Source organism: Rousettus aegyptiacus, unplaced genomic scaffold (assembly GCF_014176215.1).
Source record: "Rousettus aegyptiacus isolate mRouAeg1 unplaced genomic scaffold, mRouAeg1.p scaffold_m13_p_9, whole genome shotgun sequence".
In the NCBI taxonomy this organism is placed as follows: Eukaryota; Metazoa; Chordata; class Mammalia; order Chiroptera; family Pteropodidae; genus Rousettus; species Rousettus aegyptiacus.
Window position 1 is genome coordinate 64,244,458 of NW_023416312.1, and position 17,451 is coordinate 64,261,908.

The following is a 17,451-nucleotide window of genomic DNA, read 5'->3' on the forward strand; positions in this document are numbered from 1 at the left end:
CTCCAAATCATTGTGTTATAAAGGAACAGTTGACTCCAAAACCTAGTGTTTCTTAATACCCAGAGAAGGATGTTATCTCTTACTGACTTTCCCCTCCAAGGGGTTCCTTCGATGAATGGTGACTACAGTAGTATCACACAAATCTTCTGACCAAGAGGGCCAGGATATTCATTAGTATGGTCCTCCTCTTAGAAAAGCTCTCCTCCAGGAAGACATGGGCAACTTCTGATGATCAGTCTCTCAGCAGGGACTCTTAGCTGAAGACTCTAGGCTCCAGGACAGGAAGGCTAGCATGGAAGTTGCAGGTGTTCTGTTGCCCCTCTGATCACACCAGTGGCCTCCTCTTCCACTTAGCCAGTCATTGGTAAAATCACAGAGACCTCCGCCACCTATGAACAAAACAAGCATTGACCTTGCCAAGCATGGGTCTCTTAGATGATATTTACACTTCTATAATATCTATAGTGGAAGAAACCCTTTGCCATCCTTATCTCCCCAACACATGTATAATGTGTACAACTTCTTTTCAGAATCTAGTGTCTTCATATTTTCTAGCTGCTCAGATTCTCCCATTCTGGCTTCTCCTCTACAGATAGCATTATATCAAATGCTTTTTAAATGTTGCCAGGGTGGAGGTGTTCCCCCTTCTCAGGGGCATCTGAAAATGAGGAAAGTGTTGGTTTAATTATAATAAATGGGAACCAATACTGGCATTTAGTGAGTGGCAACTAGAGATGCTAAATGTTTTGCAATACATAGGATAGACTCACACAAGAAAAATTATCTGCTCAAAGTGCCAGTGTTACACTCATTGAGAAATACTCCAAATTCTTCCCTTTCTATCACCCCTTCCCATCAAAGTTTATCCATTCTGTGTCCCATTCTCTCAAGTGTGTATTTTAGCTAAATCTGAATACTAAGGTGTTAGGGACTGATAGTAATTTATTTCGTTCTCTTACAAAGAAAATCACTCAAGCAGAGATCTTTTATGCCTTCCTCCAAAGAAGCAATTCAAATAATAGGTATTTCAGGCAAATAACAGGTTGGGAAGGGAATTTTTTATGGGCAAGAAAGTCTTCCTTTTGGTGTTCTATTTCTTCTGTGTGAAATCTTAGCCCCTACTACAGTCCAGAGAAAATTCTAGGCTTTAGACCATTGTTACCTTATACTCATCCTATTCTATGGCTGGCCCCTTTATGAACAATGCAAAGCAAGAGGCTGGAAAAGAAAGAATGGGTTGTATGCTATGGGCTTTCATGCCCTCCACATCTCCAAAAAGAACCCACAAAATAGGCTCTAGAGGCTAAAGGCATTTATTAACTACAACTTAGTCTCAAACGGAAAGCAGGCTGAATTCTGTCAACTCTTTTTATTTATGCTCCAGCCTTTAGTTAGAGAGCAGTCTCATGAAGCTGAGGAAAAAGATATTTTGGACAAATCTGGCTTCCATCTTCCTCGTCTCATGTGGATAGGAATTTGGCACAGTAGGAGGAGAAAGTTATTGCAGCTAGCACGCATGAAAGGCATCATGTGGTGAACCTACTGGCCATGGGAAGAAGCATCACAGCAATGAATAATGGCAATTGGCAGAAGAAGGGTCAGGCTGGGGTAGGGGATGAAATGTCCCTGAAAGTGAAAAATTGCTTAGGAATCATCTTCTTCACCTAAGACAAGACTATAAGTGCCATTTTAATATGTTTAGCAGGAAGTGGGAGGTCTGGATTCCTGGTCTGATTATAAATTGTGTGTCCTTGGGAAAATCACTTCCTGTATTGGGGCCTCAGTGTCCTTTTCTTTAATAGAAGAAGATGAATTAAAGGTTGCAAACTGGAGGCTTATGGGCCTGATTTGGCCAATGGATGCACATTGGTTGGCTAGCCCAATATTTTGTTTGTTTCTACAGTTTGAAAGCCTTGTTTGTATTGGCTCTCCAGTTCACCACAGTCCCCACTATTCTCTCTGATCTTACTACTATTTACTAGCCCCTCCCAGCTATTTCCCATAATTCTCATATCCATCTGGCTCCTGAAGGCTCCTCGGCCTTAGAAACCATGAGCTAAATAATTTTAAGGGGGTCTTAAAACTAATGTACTGTTATGACTCCACATTCAGCTTCTAACATTACAAATGGGCAGACAGAGAGGACCTTGAGGGGGAAAGTAGGGAAGTTTGACATTAACACAACCGCAAAAAGCAAGTGGGCATAAAATTAACAAGCACCACTTAAGAAACACTTGGGTGGATTTTATTAAAGCAGACTCTCTCCACCCCCTCCTCAAGGATGTAGCTTGTTGAACATCTGTGACTTTTCCTGGACCTCAATTGCTTTGATCTCTAAATTAACAATATACTTTCTTTAAAAAGTGTACAAGCCTCACAGGATCATGGCTGGGCCTTGACCATTGTTCAGCTTTGATTTTAAAAGTTATTCTTTTATGGAGAATAGAACCAAGTTGCAGTCCTTCTTGTATGATTAGGTAAGCGGTTTCAGGAAGAAAATTCATTTTATTATTTAATCTATAAGGACTGTATGACAGAGTGGATTTCCTCTACTAGAAAGCCCCTCTATTTATGTGTCTAGCCACTGGCTAGCTCTGTGGACTTTCTTTCTCACACAGCACCCCTAAGGATAGGCCTTCCCTTTTTAGGTCCCCATTGTTCTTCCTCATTAACCCCATTCCTTTCCCTGACACTCTCTAGTATTATTTTTGAGAGAACAAAATATAAGCTACAGTGTGAGGAACTAGAGTAGAAGAGTTGGTGGAAGTTCTTTTCCTAGGGAAGTTTGTGATTTCAGTAGGCGTGAATGGATAAGTTGAATTATAAATGGATAATTCGGGGCAGGAAAGAAAGCTGTTAGAGATGTTAGAGAACTGGAGGAGAAAGACAGACTGTTTTCTCCTTAGATATGTTTTTCCTTTGAGTTTCCATCAGAATATATTTTCTGTCTTAGTTTAAAAATGTGTTGGCTTTCTTCTTGAAGAAGAATGCCTTTGAATTTATCTAGCTAATATATTTTAGCTTGCTGATTACCTTTCCTCTCTCATTAGCTTATTAAGGTAAGGAGCACTGGACAAAGAATTAGAAGAACTGGATTCTACTTTTTCTTTCTTTCTTTCTTTCTTTCTTTCTTTCTTTCTTTCTTTCTTTCTTTCTTTTTTCTTTCTTTCTTTCTTTCTTTCCTTCCTTCCTTCCTTCCTTCCTTCCTTCCTTCCTTTCCTTCCTTCCTTCTCTCTTTCTTTTTTTCTTTCTTTCTTTCTTTCTTTCTTTCTTTCTTTCTTTCTTTCTTTCTTTCTTTCTTCTTTTTTTTCTTACTTCCCTGGGCTTCAGTTTCTTCTATAAAGTGAGGAGGATGAATTAAATGAACCATAAGGCTCTTTGAGTAGATTTTATGAAAATATCAATTAGTTATGCTGAACCAGGGCAATACCAATTTATTGAATTATAAATAACAATCATTTAAATTATACACATTTATATAAAACTCATTAAGTGTGTACATAGATTGTGTGCATTATGGAGAAATCTCAGGAATTACCTAGTCTAGTGATTCCCAAGCTTCAGTTATTCATATCATATCTTTATGATTTTTGTCATGTTTGTGTACCACCAGCAGTATTATTTAATGTTGTTTTCTACACTGACTTGGTTTCTTAAAATTTTAAAAATATCTATCTTAGTTTCATCCTAAACAATAAAATTAATGAAGTCACAGAGTTGACATGCTAGATATGTCTCTTTCTAATATGTTTTCATTTACGTATCTCTTAAAATTAACTTATGTGCCTATACTTGGGGAATACATATCATACTTTGGAGAACATTGCTCTGGTTCCTCATTCAGATGTGGAAACTAAAGGCTGGAAAGATTAAATAATTTTCTTTTCACAAAGCAGGTTACCATGGAGGCATGACCAGGAGCCACCTCCCCTGATGTTGTCACAGTTAGTCAGATGCAGAACTGTGGCTAAAATCCAGGTTATCTCGCTTATATACCAGGCTTGTTTCCACCTTACCATGCTGTTCCCACAGTTGCCATTATGATCTAAATATCCATATTGTTTAATAGAAATGGGACTAGAATCCAGATCTTTCTTAAGTCTCCTAAATTATAATAATAAAAATTCTTGTGAATGAGTCATTCGATATCTCTGGCTTTGAGTGCCCTTATTGAAATAATAACTCCGGTTCTGCCTCCTGCCACGTAGGGAGAAAGGTAGTAGCTACCATCAACTAAGCACTTCCTAGGCCCTTTTCTGGATTATTTTGTTTCATCCTCATGCCACTATTATGAGGAGATGGGAGCAGATGATTTGTCAGGGGCTTGTCTGCTCTGAAAAGTTATTCTTCTAACAGGGTGAACACGAGTTTGCTTGTATAAAGGAGTATGTGTGTACAAAAGGAGCATAAATATTCTAACTTTATGATATACCAGATAGTCCCACTGAATAAAGTAAACTCAAATTAAGAAAAGCTTATAAAATGAAAAAAAAAGAATAATGGTTTTGGATTTCCCACCAGACTTTTGTGTCCTATATATTGAGTTGCCTCCAGGTAGACTCATCATGTGACTATCTTGGATCTCCTAACCTAAGCTTAGAAGCTGTCTACTGTCTGTAAGACAGGAATACCTCCCTGTCCCAATGACATCATAAAGCTGCTTTGAGCACAAGTGAGGTAATGGATGTGCACAGCTGTGACAAAGTTAAAGTGCCCCATCGAGTTGAGAAACCTTTGCTACAGGGACCCGTTCCCTGATGGGGGGAAAATGCTGCTGTTCATAAAAGAAGAGGGATAGAGGGAGCTCCAAGGTAGCTTATCTTAGCCCTGAACACTCTCCAGTCCTCATTTCTGTAATTTTTTCTGTCCTAGATTTATTATTCTGAAGGTGGACAAGCTGCATCCATCGGACGATTTAAAGATCGAATTGTAGTGTCCAACGATCCAGATAATGCATCCATCACTATTTTATATATGCAACCGGCAGATAGTGGCATCTACACCTGTGATGTTAACAATCCCCCTGATTTTAATGGCAACAATCAAGGCATCCTCACAGTCAGTGTGTTAGGTATGGACAATTTTTATGCCTTTCCTTGGACCAATTTAGGACACTGAATGAACCAGGGCAGTGAGTTATGGTGCCAATTAAGTCGCAGGGGTAAATATCCTCCCTGCTCCTTCAATTACTGGGAAACTAGGGACATACTCTCCAACCCAACTCATATAGCAACACTGAGAAATCACTCAGAAAACATGCTGAAACAAATACCAAACCAAAAGGGCTGCCAAAATGACAGAGCAATAGATGACCCAACCTCCAGGGATCCTTATCACTGAAGGATAAAATGAGAACACTAACTGATCGCTAACAACTTTTCCAGAGGAGACTTCCAGTTAAAGTTAGTCCTACTGCCAATTTATCGCCGTTCCTAAGTCAGCCACAATTCCCACCATTAAAGCATTCTTTTGAATAAAGACAGGAGGGTCCCTTTTTAAAATGCTAATACTATTTGGATTGTTTTTTAGATTCGACATACAAGTGAAATCATATAGTTTTTGTCTTTCTCTGCCTGATTTATTCCACTTAGCATAGTGCCCTCTAGTTTCATCCATATTGTTGCAGATAGAAAGGTTTCATTCTTTTCTGTTGTTGAGTAATATTCCATTGTGTATATATACACCACATCTTCTTTATCCATTAATCTATTGATGGACCAAAACAAAAATAGTTTCATGGAAACAGAGAACAAATTAATGGTTACCAGAGAGGAGGGTGGGGGACGGGTGAAAAAATGAAGAGGAATAAGAGTTATAATAAGCCAAGGAGATGCTTATTTATTAACCACAGGGAATACAGTCAGTAATATTGTAACAACTTGGCATTTTGACAGATAAGTGGTTACTAGACTTAATGTGGTGATCACATCACAATGCATATAAATATCAAATCACTATCTTGTATACCTGAAACTAATCTAGCATTGCATGTCGAGAATTAAACATTTTCTTAAATATTAACAATATTTGGCAAAAACACAATATGTTAAGCCAGAGTTGGAAATTAATTCATCTATATACAAATATTCATTATGTGACATTGGGCAAGTCATATCCATTCTTTACATGAATTTAGAGTGGTTCATTTATGTGATATTTATTGAGTGCCTACTTTGCACCAGGAGCCATGAGGCATGTGATGGAGGCATGGTTTCTGCTCTTGGAGAGCTCACAGTTTTGGAGATTTCTAGGGCTCTTTTCAACTTCTGTTTAAGAGGACAATGAGAGTTTTGCTCCCATCTGTCAGCCTAGCTGGTTCTGTCCGCAGACCTTCAGAAATACTGAAGAGAGGGATGAAAGGGCTGTCAACCCTCACCAACTAACCAGTTGAGCTAAGGGCTCTCCCACTTCTAAGTAATCCCAAATGGAGCTAACCTAGTCATTGCTTCTCTTGAGCTGTGTACATCCATCACAAGAAAGGAGAAACTAGATCAAACCAATGACTTGATAGTTGAGTAGCCTGGAAAAGCAGCAATTGGTAACAAGGTACACATCTGGGATAACTGTCCAGAGTTGTCTGTGCTTGCCACTCAGATGATGCCAAAAATGTACCAGCTATTTACTGTGAGGTTTGCTATTGCACCTACCCACTCGGAGAAAGGGGAAAGGTTATCAAGAGATGATTTTTAAGAGCAGGGTAGCTCGAACAGGTTTTTATTTTGCTGAGCCCTGTGCTAAGCATTCAGGTACCAGGGAAGACGAGAAGTATACACAAACCCTTTCCTAGGAGAGCTGATGTTCCCGTTTGGAAGACTGGCCATTTAGATGGGAGCTAAATGGTCTGGTCTAGAAGCAAACACATCAGGCTGGGAACCTGAAGACCTAGGTTCTAGGTCTTATTCAGCCATTTGATGACCTCAGGCAATCAGTCCATCTTTGTCTGACCATTTTGAGATGGAGTTGTAACTCTTTCCCTGTCTTTACAAGTTTATTATGAGAACCAAACAATATACTGGAGATTTAATGTTCAAAGAAATTGAGGGATTAGACCCCTAATGGTTTTCTGTTGCTTTCTGGCTCTGGGTTGTCCTTCTGACCAGAAACCAAGTTTTTTTTTTTTTATTTCCGAGCTTGAAAATAGCCCTGAGATAGACAGGAATTTTATTTTTTTTAATGTAAAGTTCAGAGAATCCCTAATCAACTTTCATAAGAAGCCAAAGGTAATTTCCTCTCCAAGTTGTTCTTTTCCATGACTCTTTGGGTAAATTGTTCCTGCAGTGACCATGTCATGACTTTTCCTTAAGCATCCAGGACCCAGGCAAGGTAAGAGGCAGAAGGGTCTGTTAATTTCTTTGTTTGTTTGGGAATTCTCAAAAACTATATTTTTATTAGTTGAGCTAAGAACAAAGGCATTCCACAAACTGCTTTCTAGAAATTTTGAGACTGATAATTTTATCTAAAAATTTTAGAGGCTGTTTACAGTTATCAGATTCCATTGCATATGGGTGACTGTTATGCTTATCCTGACTAAGGGGTGGGGTATGGTGGAGTCAAGTGGGTTAGGGAGGCCAGTAGTGGGGAGGGGTGTCCATATTTCTTTAAAGATCACTTTTTCTGTCAATGCATCTTTAAGGGACATTTTGTTACCCAGTGATGGACATTGATCCCATGCATTCATTCATGCATGCATAAATTAACTCGATAAACCCTGAAAACATGTCCAGTTACTGTGCTAGGCAATAGAGATGGAAAGATGTAAAAGATATGGTCCCAGCCCTCCAAAAGTTCAGAGTCTAGTGAGTTGAGGCAAATATTATAACAAAAGCTTATAGTGGAGGTAGGAGAGAAGAACTTGGAGACACAGGGGAAATGGCTAGAAGCTGCATGGGGAAACTGGAGAAAATGACTCTTTCACTGAATGTTGAAAGTTATACAAGAATGTGTAAGGTAGAAAAGGGGCTGAAATGGCAGGACATGATTTAGGTGAAGGAAAGAGCAATGAACAAAGGCCCAGATGGTTTGGACAACCATTCATTTGAGAGACTTCCATTAAGTATGACAGCCTTGGAAAATGAATCTCTGAAAAATAGCCAGCAGAAGTATGAATAATTATTTTGTATGCATTTGGAATGAGCATCATTTTCCTTCTGCAATTTGGCACACAAAAAGAAAATGATGAATTTAGTGAAGGTCTGAGGACACACTGAAGCATTTTCATTTATTTTCTGAGGTGAACCTCTTCCTCCTACCCCAATTTTGTTGAAAGCAATAAAGCTAAATGGTAGATCAATGGCTTTGACAGTAAACATCTAAGTTCTACTGAGGACTTTAACTAGATAAAGGATTAAAATGTGTTCAATCAATCAATCAATCAATCAATCAATCAAATGCCTATCTAGGTTTGATTTCAGACTCAGGAAATGAATCCAAGTCATTCCAGGTCTGTTACTTAATTCAATTCCTGGTGCTGGACTTTGTGATGAAACACCCCATTTAATTTTCTGTTCAGATTGCTCTATTCTGCTGTAAAGGCTATAAAATCACCATGTTTAAAAAAATGCTATATCTAAATCTAGTGACTTTCAGTTAAATAGCTTTGTTTAGGGTAGGCAAATCGAACAAGTTTTTCCCAGCTGAGAAAATTAGTGATAAGAAAGAGAGAATGAAGAGATAAAGAGAAATACTTATTCTAATTAAAAGACACCTGTTTAAAAGATAGGGATGATGAAGTGTTTTGAAGAACTCCAGTTATATTCATCCCTTTTCTTGCTCATGTGTACAGTAGGTTAGAATCAAAGATGGGGAAATTAACTTTAGTAGCAAGCTATAAAATGTGGCAGCAGAAATTAGTCCTGTTCGTAGCCAACAGCAAATCCATGTGTAGGCTCCGTAGACATGATTTTATTTATATAAATACAATATATTTGGATTTGCTAGAGATGAGACAATCTCTTGTTCACATTTTGCAGATGGGTCAAATGAGGTTTGGCTAAATTAGGTTACTTAGCTAAACACATCCAGGGTAAAGTTGCAGAGCCAGTATTCTGTGTGGATTCAGAGCTCTGTTATTAACTGCTACCTCCCAAGTAAGAGTTGGAGAGCTGGGCAATCCAGAGCATTTAAGGTCTAACTGGTCTAAGTTAGAGAATCAATGCCTTGGAGGGTTTTTAACCCAAATTAAGACAAGGAAGGTGAGTCTAAAGTATTGATGTTCAGATCCTTATCTTTCTGTCAGACTGTGGTTAAAAAAAGCTATGAGCAGTAAGATTGAATAAGGAGACTCAGATTCTCACTTTCTTGCAAGACTTCTTTACTGAGGTGTTTCACAAGCAGCTAAAATGCTGTGTCGCAAACTGACCTCAACTGTGCCTCTTCCTCCTCCTCACTCTTTCCCCAAAACTCTGCTCCTCCTCCTGTATTCTTTATCTCAGAGGATGATGGCAAGCTCATGTTCCCATCACCAACTCCATCATCTTCCTCATGTCCCATATCCAGTTAGATCTCAAGTACTGTTGACTTGTTAGTACTTCTTGAATCTGTCTCCTCCTCTCCCTTGGTTCAGGCATCCCCAGAGCCAGAGTAATCCAGGTAAAATATTAAAATAGTCATCATACCTCCCTTACTTAAATTCCTTCTATGGTCCTCCTGCTTTCAGTATAAAATACATGAAATACAAAGCCCTCCAAGCTATTGTCTCCTCTTTCACCACTCCCTACACCCTACTTCAGAACTGTGTCGCAATTACTTTTTAATTTCTGGTGCCCCAGTCAAGTGCCAGGCACATAGAAGGTATTCAAAGTGTTTACTTATGGAGTGAAAAAGTGAAAAATGAATGATGATTTCACCACTCTGTAGCATACCCTACCCCCCAAAGGGCTTCCCCTATCAATGAGTGACAAAGGCAAATTGAAACCCTTCAACCATTGTGTGTCAACCCCCAGAAGAATAAATGGCAAAAATGACTCATAAAGGAGAAGTAAAAAAAAAAAAAACATGACACGATACAGCATTTTTTAAAAAAAGAAAAATAACAATCTATCTCAGAGTATTCTCCTTTAAAACTGTGCTTCAAGAGTATAAACTATACTCCCAATTGTTTAGTGTTTGCTTACATTTGATTGTTTTTTTGAAAAGCCATATTTTAAGACACAATGTGGAAATTCATGGATATGATTCTGGGGAGGAGGCAGACAGAAGAAACACTATAAGAATGTTAAAGGCTTGGTGACTGAAAGGTCCTTGCATATGAAGTGCTCTACTTCCATCTAGTGGTATAAACAGAAAACTGCCAAAATAAGTTTTTAAGATAAAAAAAAAGCACACAGAAACAAAATGAAAATGAGGAAGTGACTGCAATTGTTACAGACTGTCATTCATCCTATAAGATTTTTACTTTTTATCATTGCTTTACAGTCAAACCTTCTAAGCCCTTTTGCAGCATTCAAGGAATACCAGAAACTGGCCGTCCTATATCTCTTTCTTGCCTTTCGGTGCTTGGAACACCTTCCCCTGTGTATCACTGGTATAAACTTGAAGGAAGAGACATCATTCCAGTGAAAGGAAGATTCGGTAGGTATAGCCCTCGGCAGCTGCTGCCAAGGCCTGGTGTGTGTGATAGCTGACAACATATATGTGTGGCCTACTGCTCATCTCTACAATTTAATCTTCTATTTTCCTGGGAAGGAAATGTAAAAAGAATGTCTATCTCCTAACAAGATGATTGTCATCTGGTCTTAACCCCAACTTCTAAAAGTCAAGCCTGGTTTTGGAGAGAATGGCATGGTCCTAGGTGGGCTACCTTTGGAATAGTCACCAGGGATCTAATTGGACCCTGGACATCTCAAGAAAGGGAGGTTGATATGAAGAAGTGGGTAGGAATTGAATGATCTGCTACGCCAACATAATCTGTACCTACATAAAATATTTCAAATGTCTATATCCTGGTTTTGACAGACCCAGTCACTGGTACTTTGGTTATTGGAAATCTGACCAATTTTGAAGAAGGTTATTATCAGTGCACTGCGATCAACAACCTTGGCAATAGTTCCTGTGAAATTGATCTAACTGCTTCACGTGAGTTGACCACACAACTTTAACAGTTCCTCCTTAAGTCAAATATCCTGGGCCTGCTGACCAAGTAAAGTAATTAACATCCCTGGTAAATATTTCCTGCTTCTCTGAAGATTTCGGTGCTTGATTTATAGGTTGATATGATGAATTACCATCCTAATATCTAATGCTTACATGATAGTTGATATGTACAACACACTACCTTAAATAGTTTACAAAAATGTATTTATTTAATCCTCACGAAATCTCGAGAGTAGGTATTACTATTTGATAAATAAAACAACAGCCTCATTGATAGTACCAGGCTGAACTTTCCTTGTTATGCTGTTGGTAAATCCAGGTGAAACTGTAGCAATCTATGTCTAACACAGAGCTCACAAAATTTCCAATTCTTAACTAATTTGCTAAGATCTGCCTCTAATAATAATAGCAAAAAGAACACTCGCACCTGCAGTCACAGCAGCTAATATCTGTGGAGCACAAATTATGTGTCAGGCACTCAGCCATGTGCTGAGAGCACTACCTCACTCAATCTTCCAACCACCCTGTCTAGGAGGCAGAATATATTGTTAGCCTCATTTTACTTAAAAGGAAACCGAAGTTCAGGGCAGTGAGTGACTTGTCCAAGGTCATCCAGTTAGTGACTGGCTGTGCCAGGATGCTTCTAAATCTCAACCTTCCAGTTTAAAGGCACTTAGTTACTAAGCATAGACTTGAGGTCCTGGGATTGTCAAATTGGGCCAGTTAGGGGCAAGCTCTCACAAGGGATATCTTGCAACACCTCTTAAAAATCACTTAATAACAGGATAATGTCATCTATTAATGTTTTCTAACTCATTTTGAAACTGTGGTTTTAATATGTACCTTATCCAGGGTGGCCCATTCCACTGGATTATTGCTCTCCTATGAAGCTTTCTTCCTTGTATTTGTGCTGAATCCAACATTTTCCAGATCCAGGTTGCTCATTCATTTTCATTTAATTTTCAGCTATTTTCCAGTCAAAGTGAAGAAATCTCACCTTTTTGATCTTTCCTTTTCTGTATTCCTATTGTGTCCCTGGTCCCTTGATCATTTCTGTTGTTTTTCTCTAGATCATTGTCAAACCCTTTTTACCTTTCCAGATGTACAATCGCACTGCAGATGTAGAGGCTCTTAGGACTTGCACTTGAGCCTTGCTTCCTTTGAATTCTCTCTCCAATGATGTTGGCATTTGGCTTCTTTCTTTCCTTTCTTCCTGTCTCCCTACCTTCCCAAAATATTCACTGAATATCTACTATAAGCCAGGGACTGTCCCAGGTGATAAAGATATAGAAATTGATAAGATATATGTCTTACAAACAAGGATCTTACAGTTTAGATAGAGGGACAAAAAAAACAGTAAAATATGTTAAATGCTATAGTAGAGGTCTGCACAGGGTAGTATATAGGATACTAAAGAAGAAACAATCAATTATGCTTATAGAACCAGGACTGGCTTTACCAATGAAATGCTATTTGGACTGGATCTTGAAGAGACTTAGAAAGCCTGTTTCTTTATCTATAAAACAGGAGTACAGGTGAAAGTTGTTTGAAGGATGGTAGTAGAGCAGCAGGCTTAGAAGTGCATCCAATCCATGCTGGGGGAGGAAGATGGAGGATTTCAGAAGGGATGTCTTCGAGGGGTGGGGGAAAGAAACCTATAGATTATCTGATGTGTCTGAATCTATTAAGAGGAGTTTAACAGGTTTGCTGCAGAGTTGGTGATTAGTGATAATACGTTTTTCAAAATGCATTTTTAAAAATGAGGTACTTACTATCCTCAAGGAAAAATTTTAAATGTTGTATAAGATCATAATATACACCACGTCCTGCAGCTGTGAACAATATTTACATAGTCATAATACTGCAAACTTGGATTTAACTACAACTTGTCAATAGAACATGACAAAAATTAGAAAAGGCAGGAGGTATCAGAACAAGCATCATGGAAATAAGGGGGGCAAATTCCAAAAGATTAAAAAACAAAAAGACTTAAGAACGGTTGCCTCTAGTAAATGGAACTCAGAAAGGGGGGACCTCTGTTTTCTTGTTAGAAGTCTAGCAGAACTGTTTGACTTTCTAAGTTATGCACATGCATCCTTTTAATCATAAATAGTTACAGGCATAATCAGGTAATTCAATTAGTCTTTTTGTCTCAAAATATCAAACATTCATCTTTATTTGAAGGAAGACAAAAGGGGATGGGCCTACCTGGAACCCAAACATAACCTCTTGAGGACAATATCTCAGTACTTTAAGGTCTGGTGCTCAGGTGGATTGTCTCACACTCATTAAGATTCTCCATACACTGATCTAGACACTTGTTTATGAAAATGGATATATCCCTTTCCAATGGCCAGTATGCATGAAGCTCCTTGGTGAACATGGGATTTGTGGGAGAGGTTTTTAGGCACCTACTTCACCTACATTTGGGAAAGCCTGGTAAAATGTCCCTGCCTGTAACAGGTCACTTCTCTAGTTACCAGATTGCAGCTCCATGGTGTCTTTCTCAGCGACCAAGCAAATGTACACTGAAGACTCACTTTTCTAAACCCCATTTTTAAAGAGACCCCGCCTCCCACACGTTGGCATATATTTGTTAGTGTATGTGTATAAATAAATGTGAATGGGTAAGCTACATAGTTGAGCCAGGCATCTTTCTTCCACCACTATGAGTCTAACTGACAGAGTTCAAGGTTTTTCCATGCTCCCAGCCTGTACAAGTCTCTTTCCCTCTATATGAATGCCCCAAATAGTCCTCACTGGTCACAAATGCACATGTATGAAGCAGACATATGTTCCACTTTACTAACCAGCTGCTTATATCCTCCAGATCCAGAAGTTGGAATCATTGTTGGGGCTTTGGTCGGTACCCTGGTGGGTGCTGCCATTGTCACTTCTGTGGTGTGCTTCGCAAGGAGCAAGGCAAAGACAAAGGGGAAGAGAAGGAAGAGAAATTCTAAAACCACTGCAGAACTCGAGTAAGACCTTATTTTGTTGTCTTTACTAGAATACGGACATTTCACAGGCATATCTCTTTTCAGTACGCTCTTCCTAAGCAATCCTTTTAGTATAGGATATTGGAGATATCTTTCTGCTCACCCTCACTGCTTTTATAAAAGAAAGATGATGGCTACGGTTTACTGAGCGCGGTGTGCCAGACTCTAAGCACTTTACGCCAACTCATTTAACCACCACTACCACCCTTTTAGGTCTAAGAAAAAAATATTTTGTCATATTAATATACTTGTCTAGATGCACCTGAGACATGGATTTGGCCCTCAAATACTTTATTAAATCTTTAGAAACTTTCTTACTGATAGAAGTTTTCTCATCTTTTAAATACCATTTTTTCTCTCTTGAATTCTCATAATATGTTGAGACATAACCTTTCTGTACCCAAATGGAGACACATAGTCTGACAGTGAGACAGAATATCACAAATCACAGAAGTCTTGAACAGACTGGGACCTGGTCACTGAAGCTGCAGAGCCTATGACTCTATGTGAAATGTCGAACCTTAATTTAGTCTTCCCTGGGCATTCTTCCTGCAGACCAATGACAAAGGTAAACCAAGGTACGGAGTTTGAGACGATGCCATCTGAGGACGTTATCCAACTAGAATCAACTCTGCCACCTTCCTTCCATGAGACTGATTCTGACACCATCTGGGGGCCAGATCACGAGCCTATCCCCAAGCCTGAGCCTGCCTTGGAGCCTGCACAGGGGGTTGCCCCAAGACCTGAGCTTGTCCAGGTACCTGGGATGGAGATTGAGCTGGATCCAGAACCCAAGTTGGAGCCAGAGATGGAGCTGGAGCCTGAGCCAGAGCCAGAGCCTGGGATTGTAGCTGAGCCCTTGTGTGGTGACGAAAAACAAGTGAATAAGCCATAGGCTGGTAGCCTAAGCACAGTGTTCATCATCACTAAGGAACCCATTACTGGCATTTAGAATTCAGTTGACCTAACCTCGCTCCATTCTGAACAACCCTAGTCTAATAAGGATCTCCTACCATCAATCCAAAATAAACAAATCAATGCAAGGGTTCCCGCATTACCAGTATAGAGTACTTACAATTGCACTAACATGTAAGCATAACTAATAAGGCAAGTGATTTTTAACTCAGTTGAAAGAATTCTCACAACACCTGTGTAGTATTTTGGAAAAATATATTTCTTTATTTTTAGCTACTCTTTGTTACATTCCATGTGCACACATGACAAGGTGGCGTTAATTGGATTCAATATTATTTCTAGGATTAGTTCAGGGCTTCCTATTTCCATATTGGCTACTAAGAAAAGAATTCACTAGCATTGTCTCATAGATTGGAAAAAAAAATTCTAAAAGATTCTGGAGGAGATTACGTAAAGGATACATATTGATTGATGCATAGCATTTAAAGCTAGATCTTAAAATTAATACTTCATTTATCATATTGGATTTCCTAAGGAACCACCCTGCTATTCGATATCTGAATATAGCAACATTTTAATCCAATTTTCAATGCGCAATAATGTACAGGTAAACGATTCCAAATACAATTTTTATTCAGTGAATACAAAATGTTGATATCACAGGTGATATACAATTTGGCTTTGCATAAGCTATTTTGTTATCACTGTGTCTCATGCTATCCGCTTTGGAAGGGCCAGACTAGGAAACTCTCTAAACACTTAAGATCAATTTTAGATAATCTGAACTAATTAATTTGTTTTACTGTTGGGGTATTCCACATTAAAAAAGAGATATCATTCTTGTATAAATGTCAAATATTAACTAAAATGCACTGATATCACCTCTTCTTCACCTATTAAAAAACTCTTCCATTGATCACATTTCACCTACATCCCACCTTGAAGAAATTTACAGGTAGAATGTTTCATTTGTGTAATCAATCAAATTTTAAATCTTATTTTAAGGTTCAATAAATAATATTCATTCAATAAAATCTTATTTTAATGATCCTAAGGTAAATCTTTTATAACCATCTTTATTGGCATTTACTTCATATACAATAAACTGCACCTATTTCAAGTGTACAAATTGATGAGTTTTGAAAGATGTATACACACACAAAACCACAACAATCTAGAGCATTTCTATCACTCAAAAATGTTTCCTATACCCCTTTGTGCGATTCCACCAACACCCTGGAACATCAATGTGCAAATATCTTTTTGGGTATGGGTTTTCAAGTCTTTGGGGTAAATACCCAGTAGTAGGATTGCTGGATCATATGGTAGAGCAATTCTTAGTTTTTTGAGGAACCTCCATACTGTTTTCCATAGTGGCTGTACCAATTTGCAGTCCCACCAGCAGTGTATGAGGGTTCCTTTTTCTCTACATCCTCTCCAACATTTATTACTTTTTTGTTCATTATAGCTATTCTAACAGGTGTGAGATGGTATCTCCTTGTGGTTTTGATTTGCATTTCCCTAATAGCTAGTGATGTTGAGCAGATTTTCATATGTTTGTAGGCCATTTGTATGTCATCTACAGATAATTGTCTGTTCAGGTCCTCTGCCCATTTATTGATTAGATCATTTATTTTTCGTTGTGGGTGTTACTGAGTCATATGAGTTCTTTGTATATTTTGTATATTAGGCCCTTATCAGAGGCATTGCTTGCAAATATATTTCCCCACCCAGATGGTGGTCTCTTTACCTTGTTGGCAATTTCTTTTGCTGAGCAGAAGCTTTATAGTTTGATGTAGACCAATTCATTTATTTTTGCTTTTATGTCCCTTGCCTTTCAGGTCAAATTCATAAAATTCTCTTTAAGTCCAAGGTCTTTGAGTTTAGTTCCTATGTTTTTCTCTATGTATTTTATTGTTTCAGATCTTATATTCAGGTCCTTAATCCATTTTGAATTAATTTCGGCGTGTGGTGATAGACAACAATCTAATTTCATTCTTTTACACGTGGCCTTCCAATTTTTCCAGCACCATTTATTGAAGAGGCTTTCCTTTCTCCACTGTATGTTTTTGGGGTTTTTTTGGTCGAAAATTATTTGCCCGTATAAATATGGATTTACTTCTAGACTTTTGATTCTGTTCCACTGGTCCATGTGTCTATTTTCCTGCCAATACCATACCGTTTTGATTATTGTTGCTCTGTAGTACAATTTGAAGTCAGGCAGAGTGATGCCTCCAGCCTCATTCTTTTTTCTCAGGATGGCTTTGGCAATTTGGGGTCTTTTGTGCTTCCATACAAATCTGCATCAAATCTATATAATGCTTTAGGTAAGATGGTCATTTTAACTATGTTGATTCTACCAATCCAAGAACACAGAATATCTTTCCATTTCTTTGTGTCTTCTTTAATTTCTTTTAATAAGGTCTTGTAGTTTTCATTGTATCAGTCC

The 17,451-nt window shown here is 38.4% G+C and overlaps 1 protein-coding gene across 2 annotated transcripts in view; it reads left to right on the forward strand.

The window, feature by feature from the left end:
* VSIG1 (V-set and immunoglobulin domain containing 1) overlaps window positions 1-15,565 on the forward strand; it is a 32,187-nt gene extending 16,622 nt beyond the window's left edge. For both annotated transcript variants that reach the window (XM_016127597.2, XM_016127598.2), the window contains 5 exons: window positions 4,873-5,071; window positions 10,414-10,569; window positions 10,954-11,073; window positions 13,922-14,069; window positions 14,643-15,565. In XM_016127597.2, coding sequence (XP_015983083.2) covers window positions 4,873-5,071; window positions 10,414-10,569; window positions 10,954-11,073; window positions 13,922-14,069; window positions 14,643-14,982 — 963 coding nt within the window. In that variant the 3' untranslated portion in view covers window positions 14,983-15,565. The remainder of the gene's footprint in view (window positions 1-4,872; window positions 5,072-10,413; window positions 10,570-10,953; window positions 11,074-13,921; window positions 14,070-14,642) is intronic.
* Window positions 15,566-17,451: the final 1,886 nt, after the last annotated feature.